This window comes from Malaclemys terrapin, chromosome 2 (assembly GCF_027887155.1).
Source record: "Malaclemys terrapin pileata isolate rMalTer1 chromosome 2, rMalTer1.hap1, whole genome shotgun sequence".
Lineage (NCBI taxonomy): Eukaryota > Metazoa > Chordata > Testudines > Emydidae > Malaclemys > Malaclemys terrapin.
The window spans coordinates 117103095-117125062 of record NC_071506.1 but is presented as its reverse complement, the minus strand read 5'-3'; the positions used below and the strand labels follow the sequence as shown (position 1 = coordinate 117125062).

At 41.4% G+C, this 21968-nt stretch overlaps 2 protein-coding genes across 2 annotated transcripts in view; one reads left to right on the top strand and one right to left on the bottom strand.

Annotated features, from left to right (window-relative positions):
- Nucleotides 1-2019: 2019 nt before the first annotated feature.
- Nucleotides 2020-11642, top strand: PPP1R3G (protein phosphatase 1 regulatory subunit 3G). Its single transcript, XM_054018534.1, has one exon. It carries the CDS (start codon nt 2714-2716, stop codon nt 3698-3700), a length of 987 nt encoding a protein of 328 aa, XP_053874509.1. The 5' UTR covers nt 2020-2713; the 3' UTR covers nt 3701-11642.
- Nucleotides 11643-13937: 2295 nt separating this feature from the next.
- Nucleotides 13938-21968, bottom strand: part of LYRM4 (LYR motif containing 4) — a 146481-nt gene continuing 138450 nt past the window's right edge. Inside the window, 2 exon segments of the mRNA XM_054018535.1 lie at nt 13938-14249; nt 14252-14308. Coding sequence (XP_053874510.1) covers nt 14229-14249; nt 14252-14308 — 78 coding nt within the window. The 3' untranslated portion in view covers nt 13938-14228.

Below are 21968 nucleotides of genomic sequence, written 5' to 3'. Positions count from 1 at the left end.
ACAGAAGTTACAGAAGGAATCAGGTTATTGGGAAATTTTAAATAACTTATCTTAACATTAGTGGTTCTAATCTTCAATAGCACAAGCTTGCACTCTTATTCTTGTGGAAATATCCTTTTAAATGAATGAACTATCTAGCCCTGCTAGATGACTGCTGCTAAGACAGTTAATATTTCAATGGTGTCCATTTGTCTTTAATACCAGATGAGATGAATGGGAGCAGTTTGCCTCTCTCTGAGAGACAGACTGCCCACAAAGTAGAATAGTATCTCATCAGTTCACCTTTGGAAGGTTATTTTTGCAACTGAAATGAAATTGAATTAAAAATAAATCTTCATTTCTTCAGAAAATTATCTTGATAACAGAAATCTATTGAGAGAACCTAAATCTCCAGAAAGTGATATTACTTGCATGTGGATTTCTAGTTTCTCTGTCCTGAAAAAGGTGGGGTGGAGGAGAGGAATTGTACTTTCACCAACAGAACTATCTAAAGATGACAGCTGTAACATGTACTAAGTACACGTTTAATTTTGGAAAACTTCTCAGATATGCAAGGGTATTGACTCCAAAAATCCTAATCAAGTCCTTATTGTGGTGCTGTCATTTAACATGCAGCATTCAGCTAAAAATGGCCTATAGGGGGAAAAAATGTTTGTACTGTTTTGATGAAATCAAACTTTTTCTGTGTTTTTTTTTTTTTTTAACATTATAAACTTAGAAAACACTATGACTAAATTTTCAAAAGGGGCCTGTGCATCTTCAGACTCTTTGGCATAGTTTTCACAGGAGCACAGTATTGCCAACACTAAGGCTCATTTTCTCAAAGGCTCCTAACTTCTATTGATTCCAGTGGAAATTAGGAGCCTAAATGCTTTTAAGGACCTGGGTAAGTGTTATTTAGTGTTAGTAATTATGAGGATCTAGAAACTTTCTTAAAAAAATGAAAGCAGAGGTTTCCATATAATCACATGCCTGTAAAAGAAAAACATCAAATATCATGAGACTTGTGATAAAATGGTAAAAGTTGGCAGCACTGGAAGCACCTGCTACTCATACAGACTTCAACTGGACCTGCAGGGGCGCGGCACTTTTGAAAACCAGGCCCAAGAGATCTCCAGCTGGGCACCCAAAATCAAAGGCCATTTTTGAAAATTTTTGGCCCAAGCATTAGTGGAGAACTGGCAGGATTCTGACAGTGTTATACAGAAGTAAAGTATGTGGTTAAGTTCCACAACTTAACTGAAGTAGGAAATCTGTTTTAAATGTTTTGATTCTATTTCTATTTTACTCAAATGGCCTGATGACAAAAGTTTTTGTTAAAGATTCAACACTCTCTTCAATTAAGGCCAGCAGAAAGATCCGAATTAATACCCCCAGTGAGTTCTCTGGCAAAAAATCAGGAAAACTAGATGTACCCGTCCTGACATTTCTACATTAAAAAAAATCATAAATAAAAACTTTAAAAAGCAGTAACAGCAAATCCCTTCCCCCAGGCCTCTGTGTATCACAAAGGCAAAAAAAAGGACACCTTTAAATTGCTTTTTGCCAAGACACTTTTAATGTCCTTGCCAAGAAGCTGCTGCATTTACTGTATTGAGGTCAATCACCTATGCAGAGCGCCTGTTGCAGGACCAGGGCTTAAATTATTTTTGCCTCCCCTATGGTAGCATCATAGATTCCCTGAAGTAGTATCAAATCTGGTATTTGGAATGTGAGACTAACTATGGGGTAGCTTGGACCATTGTGCCCTTGTTTTATACAGGCAATGGCCTAGGGCAGTGGCTCTTAACCTTTCCAGATTTCTGTATCCCTTTCAGGAGTCTGATTTGTCTTGCATACCCCCAAGTTTCACTTCACTTAAAAACTCAGACATAAAAATACAAGTGCCACAGCATACTATTACTGAAAAATTGCCTACATTTTTACCATATTATAAAATAAATCAGTTGGAATATAAATATTGTACTTACATTTCAGTGTATGGTATATAAAGCAGTATAAACAAGTCATTGTCTGTATGGAGTTTTGGTAGGCCTGACTTCACTAGGGCTTTTTATGTAACCTGTTGTAAAACTTGCCAAATATGTAGATGAGACCTGCATACCCCCCCCAAACATATACCCCTGGCCTAAGACACTGCAATAATGACAATAACATTACAGCTGCATGGGGTGAAGGGCATTACTGGTTGACCCTGACAGCTCTAGAGGGGCTCGTGCTTGGGAGCAGGAAGCAAATCACAAGACATCTCAGCGCCCTGCAGGGAAAACTCGGTGGGACGCTCCTCTCTCTGATACCACTTTTGGGCTCCTCCTGTAGCTTCTGCTGTGGAGACGGCAGCGCCACCCCCTGGCTTGGAAGCCGCGGATGGGCGGGCAGCGCCTCCCGCCGAGGTGGGCGTGTTCGGCCAAACACACTACGCATGGAAACTTCTCCGAGCCTGTCCGCGGCGCTGGGTCCGCTCTGCCCCTTCGCCCCCTGGCTCTGGCAGGGCTGGGGACGTGGCTGGCAGCCCGCGGCTTAATTTCTCCCGAGGGTCCGTCCCTGCCGCCAGGAGCCCATGGGGGGACAGGGGCGCGCCCCCCGCCATGACTCCGCTGCAAGGCAAAGGCGATAAAACGACCCCACCGCCTTAGCCAGAGCAAGCCCCGGCCGGGAGAGGGCCAGCAGCAGCCGCGGAGTCTCCCGGGGTGGGGGGCGAGGGCGACATGCCATGGAAGGCCGGGACTCCGGACTGCTGGGCTTGGAGCAAATGCTAGCGCCTTTCGGGGGCCACCAGCAAGAGAGGACGGCTCGGCTGCTCCCGCGGGACCCCTGGCGAGGCAGCTCCGCAGAGCAAGAGCAAGAGGGGGCGGCGGCTGCGCTGCCTCTGCAGGAGCCCTGGGGGGAGCCGCAGCGGGCCGGAGCCTCTCCCCCGCCGGACGATGGGGAGCTGCTGCTGGGGCTGCGCCGCCGCGGCGGGCGGTCCCTGTCGCTGCCCGCTAGCCCCAGCCTGGCGGCCGGCGGGCTCTTCCCGCCGCCGGAGGAGGGCAGCCGGGGCTGCTGCACCAAGTGCAAGAAGCGGGTGCAGTTCGCGGACGCGTTGGGGCTGAACCTGGCCAGCGTGAAGCACTTCAGCGCGGCGGAAGACCCGCAGGTGCCGCCCGCCGTGCTCTCCCGCCTGCGGCGCCTGCCCCGGGAGGAGTTCAGCGCCGCGCTCGGCCTGGGCTGCAGGGCCCTCCCGCCGCCTCCCCCCCTGCAACTAGTGCCCGACTTCCAGCCCGCCGGGGAGGTGGCAGCGGCCGAGCGCCTGCGGCGGGAGCGGGTGTGTCTGGAGAGCCTGGGCCGCCCCGCGGCGGCCCTGGATGTGCGGGGCACCGTGCGGGTGCTGAGCTGCCCGGGCCCCAAGGAGGTGACGGTGCGCTACACCTTCAACGAGTGGCGCTCCTTCCTGGACGCAACGGCCCAGCCCCTGCCCGGCCCCGAGGGGCGCGACCCCCCTACCGAGCGCTTCCACTTCAGCCTGTGCACCCCGCCCGGCCTGCTGGAGGGCTCCGCCGTGCACTTCGCCGTCTGCTACCGCAGCCAGCAGGGCGAGTACTGGGACAACAACGGGGGCAGCAACTACACCCTGCGCTGCTGCCGCCCCGCCCCCTGGGGGCTCCCCGCAGCGCCCAGCACAGACACCGGCCAGGGCGACCCCACTGGGCCCCTCTACTGAGCGCCGCCTGGGACAGCCGTGAACCACACCAGCATTCCCCAGCCTGGGGCAGCTCCTGCCTTCAGCTTAGCCCGGCAGCAAACCAGCATTCCCCAGCTTGGGAGCAAAAGCAGCGCCTTACTCTGAGCCTAGCTTGGGGGCAAACAAATTGCAGGGAGCCTGGGGCCAGCCACCCATTGTGCCGAGCCTGCGGTGGGTGGGGTGTGGCAACAAGCAGCCGGCTATGAATGTCCTGCCCTTGAACACAGAAAGGGAACATTCTGTGCCAAGCCAAGCCTTAGCTGTCAGAGACCACTGCAGAGTGTCCCATCCCTTGTACTTGCACCCTAGAACAACTCAATACCACTTTCCTGCTGCATTGTCACTGGTTTCTGAGCCTTCCATTAGAATGTGGCTTGTTTTGTTTAATTAAAGAGCTGACTGGGGCAGGGGCCTCCTACCATTAACCTTAAAGTTGTAGAAAAAGTGAGGTCTGACCTGTTGGTTTCGGTATTGTTAATTCACCATTTTTGTAAAGGAAATGAACTCTCAGGAGCTGCAAGAAATCAGCACAGTTTCCTCCCACAGACTATTCTCTTTAAAGTTGGTTAAAGAGAACTGGAAACAATCTTTTTGTGATTTATTTTTTTAAAAATATTTGTGTCTAACTTGAAGATGGTGCCTTATATGAAGTTTCCTATTTAATACACTGAATTTAAAGAGAGAACTTTAAATCCAGTGTTGTGACTGTGCTATGTTTATGCATTAGGCATTTCTCTTTAGAATGACAGATAATGCATGCACTTTCCCTTTTATGGGTATGTAGGCATTTCCTAGGAACAGGGACAGATGTAGGCAAAAACGGAGTTGTTATTATGACTTGCAGAAATCCAACTCTTTTTTGAGAGGGAGAACTGGGTGAGGGTCAGTCCCCAACCCCCCTAATTCTTAAGTCTTGATTCTGCAAACACACGGGTTCAAAAAAGAATTGGATAAGTTCATGGAAAATAGGTCCATCAATAGCTATTAGCCAGGATGGGATGCCATCCCATGCTTTGGATGTCCCTAGCCTCTGATTGCCAGAAGCTGGGAGTGGATGACGGGATGGATCACTTGATGATTGCCTGTTCAGGTCATCCCCTCCGATGCACCTGGCATTGGCTGCTGTCGAAAGACAGGAGGATACTGGGTTAGATGGACTATTGGTCTGAACCAGTATGGCTGTTCTTATGCTTAACTTTATTCATGGGAGTAGTCAATGAGGCTACTCAAGCACTTAAAGTCAAGCGCCTATGTTGTTGCCTGACCATGGAGGAACTTAAAGGCTTAAGTTCAGTCAGTAGTCTTCACATATTCAAATGAGGGGCCTAATTCTTTCACCCCTTTCCAAAAACAACATAATATGACAGCAGTCTTCCACCCTATTTTTAATTTAATGGAGTCCATAATATAACTTTCATGTGTGAACACTTTCTGGTTTATTTGTGTCCCATCTTTGCTGTAGGTTTGGAGGCCCCGAATGACAGAAAATATCCTTCTTTCCTTGTAAGTTAGTGCACTTTAACATTGTTCAATGGCTAATGCAGTTCCCACGTACCACAGCCTTGTTTTATAAAGTTCATGTGTAGCTCTGGCTAATCTTTGTTAAATAGAGTCTTGCCTAACACACTCACACAGGAGTTGCTTTTTCTTTCTAATGAAAGATCTAGAGATTTAAAATAGTGATGGTTTTTCTAACGGTATGTCTATGCTACAGGTACTAGAGCAGCACAGTTGCAGCGCTGCAGTTACACCTCTGTAGCACTACAGTGTAGGCCAGGGGTGGCCAACCTGTGGCTCCGGAACAACATGCAGCTCTTCAGAGGTTAATATGCAGCTCCTTGTATAGGCACCGACTCTGGGGCTGGAGCGACAGGCGCCAACTTTCCAATGTGCCAGGGGGCTGCACACTGCTCAACCCCTGGCTCTGCCACATACCCTGCCCCCACTCCAGCCCTTCCCGCCCCCTCCCCTGAGCCTGCCATACTGTCACTCCTCCCTCTCTCATATCCCTCCTGCATGCCACGAAACAGCTGAACGGGAGGTGCATGGAGGGAGGGGGAGGCACTGATCGGCAGGGATGCCAGTGGGTGGGAGGCGTTGGGAGCGGGGTTGGGGAGCTGATGGGGGGGCTGCTGTTGTATTACTGTGGCTCTTTGGCAATGGACATTGGTAAAGTCTGGCTCCTTCTCAGGCTCAGGTTGGCCACCCCGGTGTAGGCACTACAGTGAAGAAAGGAGTTTCTGTTGCTGTAGTAAATCCACCACCCTCAAGAGGCACTAGATAGGCTGACGGAACAATTCTACTGTCAATCTTGCTGTGCCTACAGAGGCGGTTAGGTTGACCTAACTACATCACACAGGTGTGAAATTTTCAATAGTATGATGCCCAGTTGTTACATGGATTTTTGTACAATTTGGCATGGGTAAATATTTTTGTTACGGATGACTACCCGAGGAATAGTTTTATGAAGTAGAGTCAGGTCTTCATTTATTTTCACTCATTAGTGAGGCTCATGGAAAATTGTTTCCTTCAGCCCTCTTCATGCTATATTCATGTAGGTATTTATAGTACCTTATTCTGTGTAGTATTGTTCTAAGTGTCATTTGTCAGTACACATTTGTAAGAGACCCCATTCGCTAACATCTAAGTTAGTGGTGTAACAAGCCGGTCTTTGGAGCTGTGCTCTGGCTGCAGGCAAAAACCTGCAGCACCATTGCTCCGGAGCTGCTCCACGCTCCAGCTCCGGGCTCCGCTCCAAAGCCCTGGTAACAAGATAAGTAGCATGGAAAAGTATAACTTTTTACATTTAGATGACTGATATATGTTGTTTAAGTGCATGGAGCTGTAATGTATAGAACTGGATGCTCCAAGGCTTGTCTACATTATGGAAAGGTAACTTGGAATACTCAATTACAACGTGATAGTGCCCCCTAAAGGTTAAAACAGTTATATTTTGCAGTGTAGACAGGGTCAGACTCTGTTAGTGAATCACACTATAACCTTGGACTTTGCAGGTCTGTGAGCAGCATTCATGGTTAATTGCTAAAACATGGTTTAATCCTGTCTGAGCCACAGGAATAAATCGTGGTTCACCTATGTTAGGGCACTACAATATTGTAAGTACATACAATGACACATTAGACTTTCAGTGTGTATGAGGCCTTTTTAGCATAACGAAAACACCAATTTTCAATGGAATTAATTGGGAATGTTTAATTACTCAACTCGACCTATATTCTTGTAATACTGTACAGTACTTCAAAATGTGTTTGAGGTTGTACACAATAAGTTGTATAAATATAAACTGAAAGAGAAATCCCAGTAGTAATTCTACAAGTTAAGTATATACTCCCCCCAGATATGCACAGAGTCCATATATTTTAAAAAGGAAAATAGTGAAATGGTTTACTGTCTCCAATACATTAACTTCTTTAAAAAATATGTAGTATAAACAGGATACTACATAGGAAAATGTGAGCTGATCTAGTTTCTTAAGATGGTAAAGACATAAAACATTAGATTGTTACTACTTGAAATTTATGCTATTACAGCTGAGGTATGATGCTAAAAGTATTGAGCCCAATTCTTCACTGAATTACATTATAAAAAGAATAATTAAAAATATATTTTTTTAAACTGACTATTAAAGGTTAAATCTATCCCAAGCTGGGGGGGAGAGAGAGAGAGCGAGCAGAGATGCTAGCTGGTATGTCCAAGAATCCTGCTGTCAGGGCAAGATTATTCACAGCAAGTCAGAATGTTCTCTGGTATGCAACAAACTCTTGCGAAGTTTTGCGGAGTTGGTCTCCAAAATGGCAGAACTTTCCAGAACATTAACTTAACATCCCATACCTTATACTTATTCAAATAGGAAAAGATAGGTATTCTTGATCTGTTCTTCCTTGGTTTTGCTGAGGTCTGAGATACAGAACTGTCTCAACTTCCAAGAAAAGCAGTTAGGTGCTGAATGAGTTATAGATATTAACAAGCATTTAAAAAGTATGAATATAAATGACTTACCCTCTAAATTAATGATGTTTCACATCCATGTGATATGAGCTCACCAGTTGCCCAGTCATCCCTATAGCCTTTCAGGAAAAACAGGGTAGAGTGTAACTGTTTTAAAAAAAAAAAAAAAAAAGAAAGCGGAGACTTTTTTGTTTTCCTTTTAACATCATAAAGGATCAAGTCAAGAAAGCTGTTCTTTACCTTTGCTGGTCACCTTTAGAGTAAAAATCCCCACCCCGCCCAAGCAGTCTAAAAGTTCAAGATGTGAGCAGCACTGTTCTCCATGGCTAAAATGCTAAATATTTAAAAGTACTTTTTAAATTACAGCTAGCATATCTATACCTACCTACAATCTTGCTGACACTACTACTAAAAAAAATTCTCCTGTTTTGACAATAGACAAGACACCTTTTTTATTTAATTTATTTAATATTAAATGCTAAAGTGCCTTTTTTTTTTTTTTTTAAAAGCACAAATAGGATGGGGACTCTCTCTTTACTGAGTCACACATGCTCAATTTTCAGCAAGACAGTATGTTGCACTTCTTTCAGCTGTAGATTTCAAAGCACTTTTCAAAGATTCCATCAGCATGATTCTCCGCATTCTCACAGATGAGGTAACTGAGGCCTACAGAGATATAGTGACTTGCCAAAGATTTCCCAAGAAGTCAGTGTCAAAACCAGAGTTAGACTCCATGTCTGAGTGCTAGAACCTATGCGTAATCCACTAGACGCTAGTGCTGCTGGTATATGTAATAAGTTCAGACTGGATAGATATGTTTATTAAAAATCAAGTATTTCTAACACCATAAACTGATGGTGGGACTAAGCAAAATGATAACTGGGCTTAAACATCAATATTGACACATTGTATCACCTTAAAATATCTGTTGCAGTATGTGAAGATTTTCTAAAAAACTAATTGAAAACATGAAATCTTAAAGGTTGTAAGAATGTTTGGAAAAACTCCAGTTCTGTGGCTCTTCAGTATGTGCAGATTTCTATGGTCCCTGTGGATTACACAAGGTTTTCTAGGATTAAAGGAAGAAATATAACCAAAGGCTTTTATAGACATTTGTAAAACAACAAATAGTGCATCTGAATTTTTTTTTTTTTTTAAATTAAAGGGATAGGTTAAATTGCTTGGGCATGAAGGAAACCAAACTAACACACGTTAAATTTGGTTTAAGCAATTTTTATTTTTGCAGCATATAGGAAACATTTATTGTTCTTTCTTTGTATATTTAAACACACGCAATAGGAAACTTCTCTCTAATAGTTGTACATGATCAAGATGGGTTGATAGAAGAGTAGGAATTTCAGAAAGATAGTGTGAAGTTAAATATAGTTTAGTGCTGTCAAGGTCTACAAAGTTGCATGTAAATTACACTTGCTGCCTTTAAAGTATCAATTTTGAAAGGCCTGGGATTTCAATCTGAACTCTTAAGGCTGGATTCTGCTCCTATTTATGTCAGTGGGACCTGGAACTGGACCAGTGTATTGAATGAAGGTAGTGGAGGTGATCTGGACCAGAATTCTTAGTTAAAATTTGATTACCTGTTTGGTCTATTTGAAAATTGCTCCCCAATGCAGGTCTATGGCAATACAGAATTGTCATGAAAATTCACCTGTCCAAGCACAAAATGTATTTGCTTGCCCTTCAGCATGATAATGAAAGACCTTTATACTTAATACTTGTCTGTTTAAAAAAAAAAAAAAAAAAAAAACTTGTTCTCAGTGAGAAGAATTTCCAAAGGCTGGTATAAATATTTTATGTACTTTTTTCAAAAGAAGTCTTGTAAATTCCTCAGTGGTCTTCATAGTTCTCTTATTCTGGATGTAGAACAGTAATTGTTTGAATCCATGATTTAGCACTGTGGTATCTAAGCACTGTACAATTTTGAGAGTTCCAAATCTTTTCTTTAGATTAGTGGAATATGTTCATTTTAAGGAGGAAGTGGATTTATTTCTTCTTTTGCCCTCAGATTGAGCAACTCTGGCCCATATTCTCTCCTCCTCTCTCCCCCCCCTTTTTTTTTTAAATATGTAGAGGGGGGAAAAAGCAACGTGTTCTAATTGGGTGAAAGAATTCTTTTCTTCCACTGGAATGGCCAGTGGGGTTGCAGCCCTAAATTAATAGCTCTCCCAAGATCTGTGGAGATTCTGCTGCCCTGCTAGCTGTCTGCTCCAGGCAGCATGGTTCTTCCCTCCCCTCTTCCTTCCCGGTGGCTGCACAGTAGCACCTCCTAGGTGGAGCTCACAAGTGCTAATGCTGCTTCCAGTAGCATTAACATTCACCCTAAGAGTGAAATCCTGCATCATTTCAGTCAATGGGCATTTTGCCACTGATTTAAATGAGGCCAGGATTTCACCCTAGATATCTATGGAGTGAGCAGGGGAACATTCAGAGATTAGCTGGCCACTCCCTCTCAGTTCTGTCCTACATACCTGTGGAGAAATGGAGATCCTTGCCAGAAGTTTAGTGGAGGTGCTTCTGCGAAGTGTTAAGGAGGTATGGGAGTGTGGCAGGAAGTGTGCTGTGGAACTGGTGCTTCTAGCCTTCCACAAAAACATGCTCTCCTGTGTGTCTTACACGTTAGGAGGCACAAGTAATGTTGTTAATGACACGCACTAGGCTAGAAATAGTTGGTACAGTTTTGCTAGAGCAGAGTCAGTTTAACATCCCTATGTTGATGGCATGTTTAAACAAGAACAGTATATGTGATCAGCAGGTAAAAACGTTTGTATGTAACCTCGGGTCTGCTTCACCTCACCATGGCCATACCGCTGGTATTTCCAGGCCTTTTAAAATAATCCTCTAAATGTAGTAGGACTATCTAATCAGATGTCAACAGGGTTGTAGAACTGCCTGTCCTTTAGACAGTTATTCATGTTAGGGCAGTTCAGAGGTTGTCTTCTGCTCTCTTTCAGAATACTGTTTGCATTTTTCTATTAAAAGCTCTTATTTGACCTTTGATATATGTAAACAGCCAAATTTTGGAGCATGATAACTGAGCCATATCATTTCCAAATCACTAAAGTCAAAGGTTGCTGAGATCAGGGACAGCTGAAGGTACATGTGTGAAGCAAATGATCTTTCAGTGTCATGCTACAAAAATTAGTATCTTACTAAGTAATTTTAAGAATTATTATTACAGAATTAGTAAGAGTTCTTAACATTTTCTTCTGCTGTAAATCAAAAACAAATATCCCTTTTGGAATAGGGGGACATGAAATTAAATCACTGGGAACCCTTTTACCTACAATGTTCACATATTTATATTGTTTCCATTGCTCAGACAAAAATCCAGTAAACAATTTCATTGATAACCAGTGAAAATAGAATATCAAAAAAGGGTATTTTTAAATGAGCAGTGGGAAGTACAGTAGTACATTTTCATTCCATAGTTGATAGGATTACTTTCATACAGTATTTGACAATAGTTTTCATATACAGGGGATATGTTATCTCAACAAATGCAATACTAATCATTATGCATTTAACAGAGAATATTAATGGGTCTCTTGTTCCGGTCACATGTAATAGATTTGCACATGCTACTATCATTAATATTAATAGAAGATACACAGACTGTGCATCAGTGGGGGAAACATTCTTGTTGTATACACCTGCTCCAAGGAGCATCCTTAAATGCACTAATTGTGTTGCAATTTACAAGTAATCATTGTACTAGATTATTTCATTTTCTAACTTTGCACCTTATTAAATAAAATAAGTTTATATCTTTTGTATAACTGAAGTTGGTTAGTGCTTAAGGACTGAACAGTCTCCTTAGGTAAGCTTAGAAACTAAGCAATGTAGCCATGCTGTATAAGAAGCCCATGGATAACTTCTTGAAGTCTTATGTAACTGATTCCTCAAATGAAAAAATAAAATGAGCCTTCTCAACCTACTTTGTATTACACATTTCTATGCACAGAGGCCTCCGCTCTGGCATATCATATGTACAATATGCATCCTTAAAACTAAAAGTGCCCCTTTGCAGGCTAAGGAAAATGTGACTGATGAGAGACATAAGGTATGTCTATACTGCAGTTAGACACTGGCGGCTGGCCCGTGTCAGCTGACTTGGGCTTACAGGATTTGGGGTAAGGTGCTGTTTAATTGCAGTGTAGAAGTTTGGGCTGCAGCCCAAGCTCTGGGACCCTCCCATCTCACAGAGTCCTGGGCCCAGGCTCCAGCAAGCCAGAAGGTACACAATGCAATTAAAAAAGACCCTCCGCACGAGCCCTGTGACCCCAATTCAGCTGGCATGGTCCATCTGCGGGTTTAATTGCAGTATAGACATACCCTTAGAAGGGTTGTAGTAACATTATACATGTATCTATACTGTGTCTCACAAAAGACACTTGTATAATTTTTATTAGCAATGCAAATGCTATTAAATGCTTTAGTGGCACTTAAATCTGTCCCCCCTTGTCCTTTTACCATCAATGCTAGTGTTCTAATTAGCTTGGTTAGGTGTATTTTAGGATTTTAAAGTGTTAGTGCCTTGTTTTTAAACTGTAGTCCATGGCATTCTGCCTAGTTTAAAAAAATCTATTTTAATAAAATGATATATTAATGCTGTAGCAAAGTGATCTATTTGCTGTATTTATGTATCTAACATGCAGAAATACTACAGTATCTGCTTTCCATGTGAAAAGCAGTATTAAGGCAGGTTTGTAGTCTTAAATACAGTAGTGGCACTTTATTTTGCATACTCTTTGCATAGTTAACAGAATGCTATATTTAAAATACAGGTAATTCTACAAAATTTTATAAATAAGTTTTGGGAATTAGTACTTCTAAACTAATCACTTACATGCTTAGTTCTGTCATTTCAGTTTGATACTCTCTCTTTAGTTTACAAAAGAAATAGAAAGTATGTCCCTTTGCCTCCACAAATGCAGTTTCTTTAAAGGTAACAGGCATGGTCCTAGTTTAAAGTTCTGTCTACTTCATATAAAGCTCTCGCTGTACATTGTGCTGAAGCTTTATACTGAGTAATTTTGCTGTACATTCTAGTGGAAAACATAATAGCAAACTCGGAGCACTAAAGTGAATAAAACTTGATTTTAAAAAAGATTCCATTCTCGTTTAGCACGCTGTCTTAAGAGGTGTAATTTACTTTTCAAATAAATTTAAAAAAAGGGGGGGGGGGGCATTTTAAAGCAGTTCAGGAATTTTCTCTCCTGTAGAGCTCAGGAACATTGCAAGAAAGGGGAATCTTAAGGTGAAGCTACTGAGTTGTTGGCTTAGGAGAATCTCTTAAGAAACCCCACCTCTTTCAATATGCTACTCAATATGTGCATTGAATGAGGCCCATAAATAATTACAGAAAGCTTTAGAAATGTCTGTTTGCTATTGGCTGTATTTATTCAGTTTAACAAATGGATGTTTTTAAAAATTACTTTTTTTGTGGCATTACTGTAAGTAAGTGAAGGTGACTAGAATGCAATAAGCAAACCACCTTGGGACTTTCACTGGATCTAGTACAGAATGGGCATAAAGACTGAACTGCCTTCAGCCTCTAGAGATAGTCCCTGGAAAACAGGCATGAGACACTGAGCCAGCGTGTAGAAACTTGCACACTCAACAGAAATTAGAAAATATTTGTATGAATTCTGAATTAAATATACCAACCTCACCATTCACACTCAATTATCTAACTTTCCAAGTATCTGTAATGAGGGTAATATACAAAATTTTTGTATAACAAAATATACTTTGTTCCTTTATATTGCCAGTTGCAGTTTAGTATATTAAAATAAGGAACAGTGATGAAATTTTATTTTAAAAGTTCTGAAGTCTCAGTAACATGAGGCTAAAATTCTATTACTAAGCTATTAACTGAGAAGTGAGATGAGACTGGTTTTAAATGAAAACACACAATCTAACCTTTGATATTTGTAGGTGTTGAGGTCCAGGATATAACAAAATATCTTTGTTGTACTTAAAGGCCTCTATCAAATTTCACATGGCTTTAATGAATAAATTATTTAACACGAATTTACCCACACCAGGTCCATACAAATTCAGCTATTTAGTTTATTCACTGTAGGCTGCGTATTTCTATATTAACTGGGGCTCAATGTAAAAAGTAATTTTAAACAATTGTATCATTGGTTGAAACATAATTGGTATCCTTTATGAGCCAGGTAAGTTAGCAAGATCACTGGGAGAAGAAAATATCTTATTACAAGTATTCGGTTCATGGAATTTTATTGTCAAATAAGGCCAAGAAACAGTCTCATTACACATGAAATACTAGCAACGCGGATATTAGGAATACATTACACGCTATTGTAGGCTTAGCAGTACATTTTAGTGCATGAACCATGAGAAGAGAAATTCTAGACTGTTTTGGTTGCCAAAACTGAGCATTTCCAAAGCTTTATCTTTTACTAGACAGATAAGTTTTTCAAACTCAGGCAGGGTGCATACACACTATGTTGGATGTGCAGCACTACAGAAAGCTGAGGATGGTCCAACGGTGCTAGATGATCAGATTATCTCTGTGTTTTCTGGACTCTCAATAACAAGTTTCTGGGTTGAATAGAGTTGACCAATGGTAACCTGAAATAAAACAAAAAATATTTCAGAAATGACAGGCTTGGAGGGCCAATGGGGCATTGCTTCAGCTCTGTAAGGGAAGTAAAAATGCACAACTGAGAACAAAAGTGAAAGTAGGCAGTCTGTATTCTTTCCGCAACATTGTTCGTCAGCATCAACCCAGCCAGCAAAAAATGATAATGCATAAAATAGCCACATAAATTCTCAACACAGTATTGACAATGTAAGGAAAAAGATATGCATATATATATATATATACACACACACACAATAACTACAGAGAAAGGAAATGCAAAATATACTTAGACAAATAGAAGGGAACATTATAATAATTTTTTTGGGTGGAGACTAATGCACAGTAGTTTGTTTATCCCTTTGGTATTCACAAATTAATTTGCCTTAAAATTAGTTGAGGGGGATAGGGTCCACTGCACAATTTGTACATCAGTAACATATAATGGGTAGAAATAGCTTCTTGTTCATAACATGCTGTTCATACCCAGGATCTCTGTGCTTTATAGTTAAGTAGTAAAACATTACAGACAATGCTAAATTGATTTTCGGGGGGGGGGGGGGGGGGAACTTTGTCCATCTGCCACTCACCCATAGCTCTCCCCACACCCCTCTTCTGCAACATAGCATCCATCCTCCTCCTCCTCTTTCCCCCATCCTTGTTAACATCATCCTACTAGTATTCCTACCTGCTCCTTCCAGATTGCTCCCTATTCCCAGTGACCCCATCCCCTGATCTCTCTCGCACCCACTCTCATCTCCTCCCTTACTGTTCTCCATAACCTCCCCCCTCCTCTAGCTTTTCCCTCTCAATACAAACACACTTTAATTTCTCTCATCTGAAAAAAAACACTCCTTGACCCCATTTGCTTCTCTAACTACAACCCCATCTCCAAGCTCATTGAATGTGCTGTTTACAATCACTGCTTGGAGTAGTTCTCCTCTAATTCCATCCTAGACTCTCTCCATTCCATCCTCCACCCCTTGCACTCCACTGAAATCACTTTAGACAAAGTCTCCAATGACCTCTTCCTAGCCAAATCTCAGAACCAGTTCTCCATCCTCATCCTCCTTAACTTGTCTGCCACCTCTGACACAGTCATCCATGGTCATCATCTTGAAATCTCATCCTCCCTTGGTTTCTGTGATTTTGTTCTCTTCTAGTTCTCCTACCTCTCTAATCACTCATTCAGTATGTCCGGGGGAGGACTGTCCCTCCTCCAACTTTCTGTGTGATTCCGCAGGGCTCTGTCCTGGGTTCCCTTTCTCTTCTCCCTCTGCCATTATCTCTTGGTGATCTTATCCATAAACACAAATTCAACTATTTTCTCTATACTGACAACTCACAGATCTTTCTCTCTCTCGTCCTGTCCAAAATAAAATCTTGGCCTATTCCTCTGACATCTCCATATGGATGTCTAGTGGTCAGCTCAAGCGCCACATGGCTAAAACCGAGCTCTTAATTATCCCCCCTAGTTCTTCTCTGCTTCCTCTTTCCTCTAACACAACAGACAACACTACCATCTTGCCTGTCACTCAGGCCAGTAACCTGGGTGTCATCTTTGACTAGGACCTCTCTCTGGGTCCTCACTTCTAGACTATGTCTAAATCTTGTTGATTCTGTCTGCATAAGATCTCTAAAATACAGCCTTCCCTATCCAAATGACAAATGCAGCCATGCCCTGCTTATATCCATTAAAAAAGTTGCTGCAATGATCATTTTCCTAGCCTGTCGCTTTGACTCCTTTGCATCACTCCACTGACCCCTCTTCTCTATTGCATCAAACACAAGCTACTTGTCATCACTTTCAAGGCCCTTCATGGCCTATCCCCACCCCTCCCTATCATCATGTCAACTCTCACCTGTGACTGGCCCAGAGTGCCAGCCTCCATCACCCATTTGTTAAATTCTTGAACATGCTTTCTCCCATGCTGCCCCTTATGTTTGGAAGGAGCTCCCTCCCCCCATCAGCAAAGCTAACATTATCCTCCTTCAAACCCCATGTTGCCATGATGCCTACACAATTAGGCTGTTGGTATACTGAGACCACTGCCTGTTAATATTGTTTGTTTCCTTGTACTCTCCTGTATGTCTGCATCCATATGTTGTCTTGTCTCATTCTTAGACTGTAAGCTCTTTGGGTGCAGGGTGTGTTTGTACAGCACCTAGCACAGTGGGTTCATGGTCCACGAATAGGACTCCTAGCCGCTACAGTAATCCAAATAATAAACTTTCTCCCTATTGTTTTATGTGTTAATTACCTTTGAGCTTGCTTTATAAACTCTGCATACAGTCCCAGTGAATCACAGCCACCAGTGGGACAGAGGGTAGCAACCAACTGACATACAGAACAGTTAAGGGGTAGAGGAAGAGGAAGTTTAGGCTAAAGAAAGCAGCAGAGGCCAAGATTCTTTTTAAAAGGAGTTTACAGTTTGGCTTCTAAATCCATATTCAGCCAACTAAATAAGTGTCCTGGTTTTCATAAGACAGGACACCCAGTCGCTCCCACTGAACTATTAACGTAGGAAAAAAAAAAGCTCGGTTTGTGGTTACTGAAGTAGGACGAAAAAGATGGCATAATTTATAAACACCATTTACACCTATGTAGAGGGTATTACATAGAATCTGATATATTACAAAGTATAATTGACTGCGTTACTTGTGACAGTGCCTCAATGCAGCATGAATCTAAACAGCAATATAAAAGTCAAAGTTCAATGTTTTAAACTTGTATTAGCTTACTTAAAAAAGAAAAAGCTAGCAGCTATTAAGTTATATTTTGCTATCCACTCCCCATACTGTCACAAATGCATCTTTGCATACATGTTGCCCTTCTAAAAAATGAACAGTCTCCTCTTGATAGATAGCCTGGTCTGAAACTTGTAAAGCACTGGATTTTAGACTGACTATTCACTGAAGGGAAGATTAATGTGTTGTTCTTAAAGGAATAGCAGCACTTCTCGCCAGCAAACATTCCACTCCCTTAGCATACAGAATTCAGTCAACAAAAGCCCATGAACAACACCGATTAACAGGGAGTAGATGTGGTATATAGAGTATATGAAAAGAGAAACCGATTACGCAATTTAGGAAAAGCCATATTATTCACAAAATGAAAAAAAAAGTAGACCCCTAACAAATGTAACTTATATCAGGCAGACGACGCAACATGTGAGTTATGTGGCAGGCTGCAGAGTAGTAATTATTGCTATATTATAAACCATGCCATGACATTTAACTAAATTAATATAGTTGAATATTTTAGGCCAAAATGTTCAGACTTGAGGGGTCTAAAATTAGGCTCTGAAATCTATATTCAGGCTCTCACCTAAGTGGCCTGTTTTTTGGCAGCTCCTGCTGATTTACAATGTGCTTATCAGCATGAAATTAAATACCTAACAAGCCTTAAAAAAATGTTTTGCAACTAACATATCTGTCCTGGAAGAAAGGAGAGTCCTACACTTGACCAGAGCTCAAAGAGCCGGGAATTCTACATGAACTCAATGTTGTTCATTGGCAGCCATCCAGCACAACAGGCAGTCCAACAAAGTTGGTCCAATGAAAGATATTATCTCACCTACCTTGTCACCTTGCACAACAGGGGAATTTTAAAGTTCTAGGACAGTATAAAGAATCTGTTTTCTTACTTACATCAATTTTGGGGAATGGAGATTTCATCCTGCCATGAAGAAAAGCAAGGGGGATGAATTCCCAGCTGATCCGTGCTGCAATTTCAGCTTTGGAGGCCTCCTCAGTTGACACAAATCCCCCCACTAACTTCAGCCTTCCCTCCACTTTGCTGAATCAGGTTTTCAAGAGGCAGCACTTACTGTTATGTCAGTGACTTCTACCAGATGGTTCAATTCAGCTTTGTAAGAGATGTTTGGTTTTAAAGTAGCGGCCTGGGGAGCTTTAAATATTAACATTTGTGTTTGTATCACTTGGAGGTGGGGGAAGGGGAAGAGAGAATGGACTGTTAAATCCCAGCCAAATCTACAGTAGATGTTTTTGAGGTTAGTTAAATAAACTGGAGAAGAATTTCTCATTATAGCTTGGTCACAGGTTCAGCCATTACAACTTATTTTTTAAACTGTCAACAGATCACTCATTTTCTGTTCTGGTTTTGAGATGAGATTTGCTGTCTCTCTGAGCTCATATCTAAAACCTTGCACTGCATTTTTAAAATAATCTCTGTATGCTGTCATGGATTTAAAGGCTACATTATATACAAGGCAAAGTTTGTTTTTTCCCTCTCAAAAAGGTTAATTCCTCTTCTGCATGTGTCTTATATTTGGATACCAGGCCCTCCTCTTCCCTCATTTTATTAGAGGACTTTGTCAAGATCTTTGTACAATCTGGATGGCGATGTCCCAAGGCTGAACTGCATTTTTTCCTTTGTTTCAAAGGAAGAGGCAGGGGAGGTTGAACGTCTGACTACTGAGGCCTAGTCTTCACTTACCGGCTGGTCCGGCGGCACGCCATCGATGTTCTGGGATCGATTTATCGCGTCTGGTTAAGACGCGATAAATCGATCCCGGATCGATCCCGGAAGTGCTCACAGTCGGCGCCGGTACTCCAGCTCGCCGAGAGGAGTACGCGGCATCGACGGGGGGAGACTTCCTGCCGCGTCTGGACCGCGGTAAGTTCGGACTAAGGTACTTCGAATTCAGCTACGTTATTAACGTAGCTGAATTTGCGTACCTTAGTCCGATTTGGGGACTTAGTGGGGACCAGGCCTGAGTCAGGCAAACATCTAAGGTCTTGGCCACGTGGAGCATATTCTGTTTCCAGCATTCACTGGCCAGCCGTGCATGTAACTGCACTGGTGAAAACCTCTTATGTAGAGATGGGAAGTTGTGATATTCACTGGCACCCCAGAGGACTGCCACTGTAGCATGTTGTGGCTTCCTTTGCTTACACTAGGGATTCGTACTGGTGGTGCTATTCTGGTGGCTAGCAACTCAGGAAAATACCCAATGTATACATGACCTAAGATTCAATATTCCCCTTCTACTCTCTTGGGGAATAAGAAAGCTAATAAATTAAAGCTTAAAAAAATTCACTAAAAAGTTAAAAAACAATATTTCTGCTAAGCAGAGCTCTTCTACCTGCTAGAGCCTGGAAGTGAAGTAGTGTGTTCAGGCAGGGCAGGCTTCTTTGCAGGAGGAGAATGTCAAAAATGTAGTTCTTTTCTGTTCGCCTGTGGTAAGAGGTTATGTTATCCACTGTTGGAATGGCTGATTTGGATATATGAAAATCTCCATTTAAGACATACGTGTTGACTCATTTTCCCAATAAATGTACACAGACACACATTTTAGTGTGCACTCAGCCCTAAACACTATGCCACTGCATTTTCAATAATCTGCCTGCACTTTGTATGATTTTCTTGTGGTTCCAGAATTTATTTCAGAATATTTTAGGTTAAACTTCTAAACCTCAGTTCTTCAACCACTGTTAGCCTTGAACTTCCAATAAGATGATTAAAACTTTGTACACCCCTGATCACATACACTTTAGACAGAACAGACACAAATTCCTTTTATACTTGCTGAAAAATTAAGATGCTCCCCCCTCCCCCCACCAATATATCAGCAGGACTGCAAGAGAGTGTTTAAACATATCAGTTTTAATTCATTAATTCGTAAGGTCCCAATAACTTCTTCTACAAAGATATTCTGTTGTGCCAATTCTAATGAAAATGTTTTACTAGTGTTATGTTATTATCGCACACTGATTCTCACAAAGCATGAAAGAGTTAAATGGCTATTTACTGAGCTCTTTCTTCACCAAGCATGTTTGTAATTTATACACAATGAGACATTTACTCCTTTGGTAAATGGCTGGAAGCCAATGTACAGAGGTCAATGTCACAGTATTTTCATCACAGTTCATTTACCACAAGCGATGTTTGCCTAGAAAATCCAACCATTTGCTCCACAAACCTCCCTTCAGTTTTTTTTTTCCGTACCCTTTGTATAACTGGTGGTATAATTTACACTTTAGTCCTCCAAGAAAAGTTATAGAATAAAAAGCATTTATGAAAGTATCTGTGGGAATAGAAGACCAAAGTGATGGTAGAGATACACTTCAGATCTGAATGAATTACTTGATGTTTAAATATTTATATAGTGCCAATAATGTGCTATGCACTTTATCAACAAGTACGATGACAGCCTCTCTACCCAAACAGTTTACAATATAGAACTGGGCCACCATTCAGTGTGATTACACAGGATTATTTTATCCTTCTCCCCAAATATTTGTAGTTAGTTAGTGTGAGGGATATATTATCTTGAAACAGTTTAATCAATGAAAAAACAAAATCAGTAAGGATGACCACAGTAGTTAGAGATGAAAAATATCTACAGCATCAAGTTCTTTCCGTTGCACATGCAAGATATAGTCCCTGACAGAGGATAGATCAGATATAAGATAGTATGAAACCATACTTGATTTTCTCCCCACACCAGCAGATTTGGCAAGTGCTGTAACGTAAGTAGTATGGGGCTAGGGTAAAAAGACTTATCAATGGGCAAAATTGACAGTAAGAAAAGGAAAGAAAGTTGCTGAATAGTAAGAATTGATTGAATCTCTCCTTATAACTCCCAAACCATTCACAGATCATTTGGGTGTAGCAGAATAAAAGCAAGAAACTTTCTTACTATTCCTGGTTCACTTGAACACTGATCTCTCCCTCAATCACAGCTGGCTACAATGATAAGAGGAGGACCTAGTGTGGAATGTTTCACAGCTATAAAAAAAGGTTTAGTAGGATAAATTTTTCTCAAAAATAATAGAATTCTAGAAGAAAAGTCTCTTAAAACAGAGTTAAGTATAAAAATATATTGTCACAGAAAACACCATTAGTAGAATGCTGTAGTTTTTAATACTCTGAAAACTAGAAATTCAGAAAACCTGTTTAAGGTGCCAACAATATCTTAACTCTACCCACTCCAAAGAAGAGATTTTTTGTTTAGTGAGACTGTGGACCTCAAAGTCAAATGGTTACAGTTCTAATTCCAATTTTGCCAAAGTCACTTTATGGTGCAATTCTCTGAAAAGTGACTACTTCAAAAATGGCACCTTACTCAACAGTCCTGTGTATATTCAAAATGTCCATTAACTTTAGTCATTACAACATTTTTACTCTCTTAGTTCTGCAGAGCCAACACAGCTGAGAGGGTGAACTGGATTCTATTGTTCATTAGAGTTGTAACTGATTGGAACTTAGGAAATAATTGTGCAAAATGTCACTAGTGTCACAGATAATATAACTTGGACTGTAGAATCTATCTTATTGGTGGTGATACGAGAGAAGAAAAAAAAACAGCTTGACTCTCAGATTTGAGACAAAACTGCAGAGTTGGAAATTAGACATCTCACATGTAAGCTGAGTGTATTTTTATGTAAACCACTGAGTTTGCTGACAAACAACTGCACAGTGCCATTTTTAGTCATTTTTCAGAGCAAAAATCACACCTTTAAGAGCCCTACCTGGGAAACTTACTGGAGTACAAGAAAATATCTTTTCCCCACTGATTAATTTCTTTTATTGCCTATCTCCCTGCCTGCAGCATCATTAATGCCCATAGAGCTCCCCCAGCGCTCTTTATTTTCCATCCCGTCCCCAGCTAAATTAATGCTAAT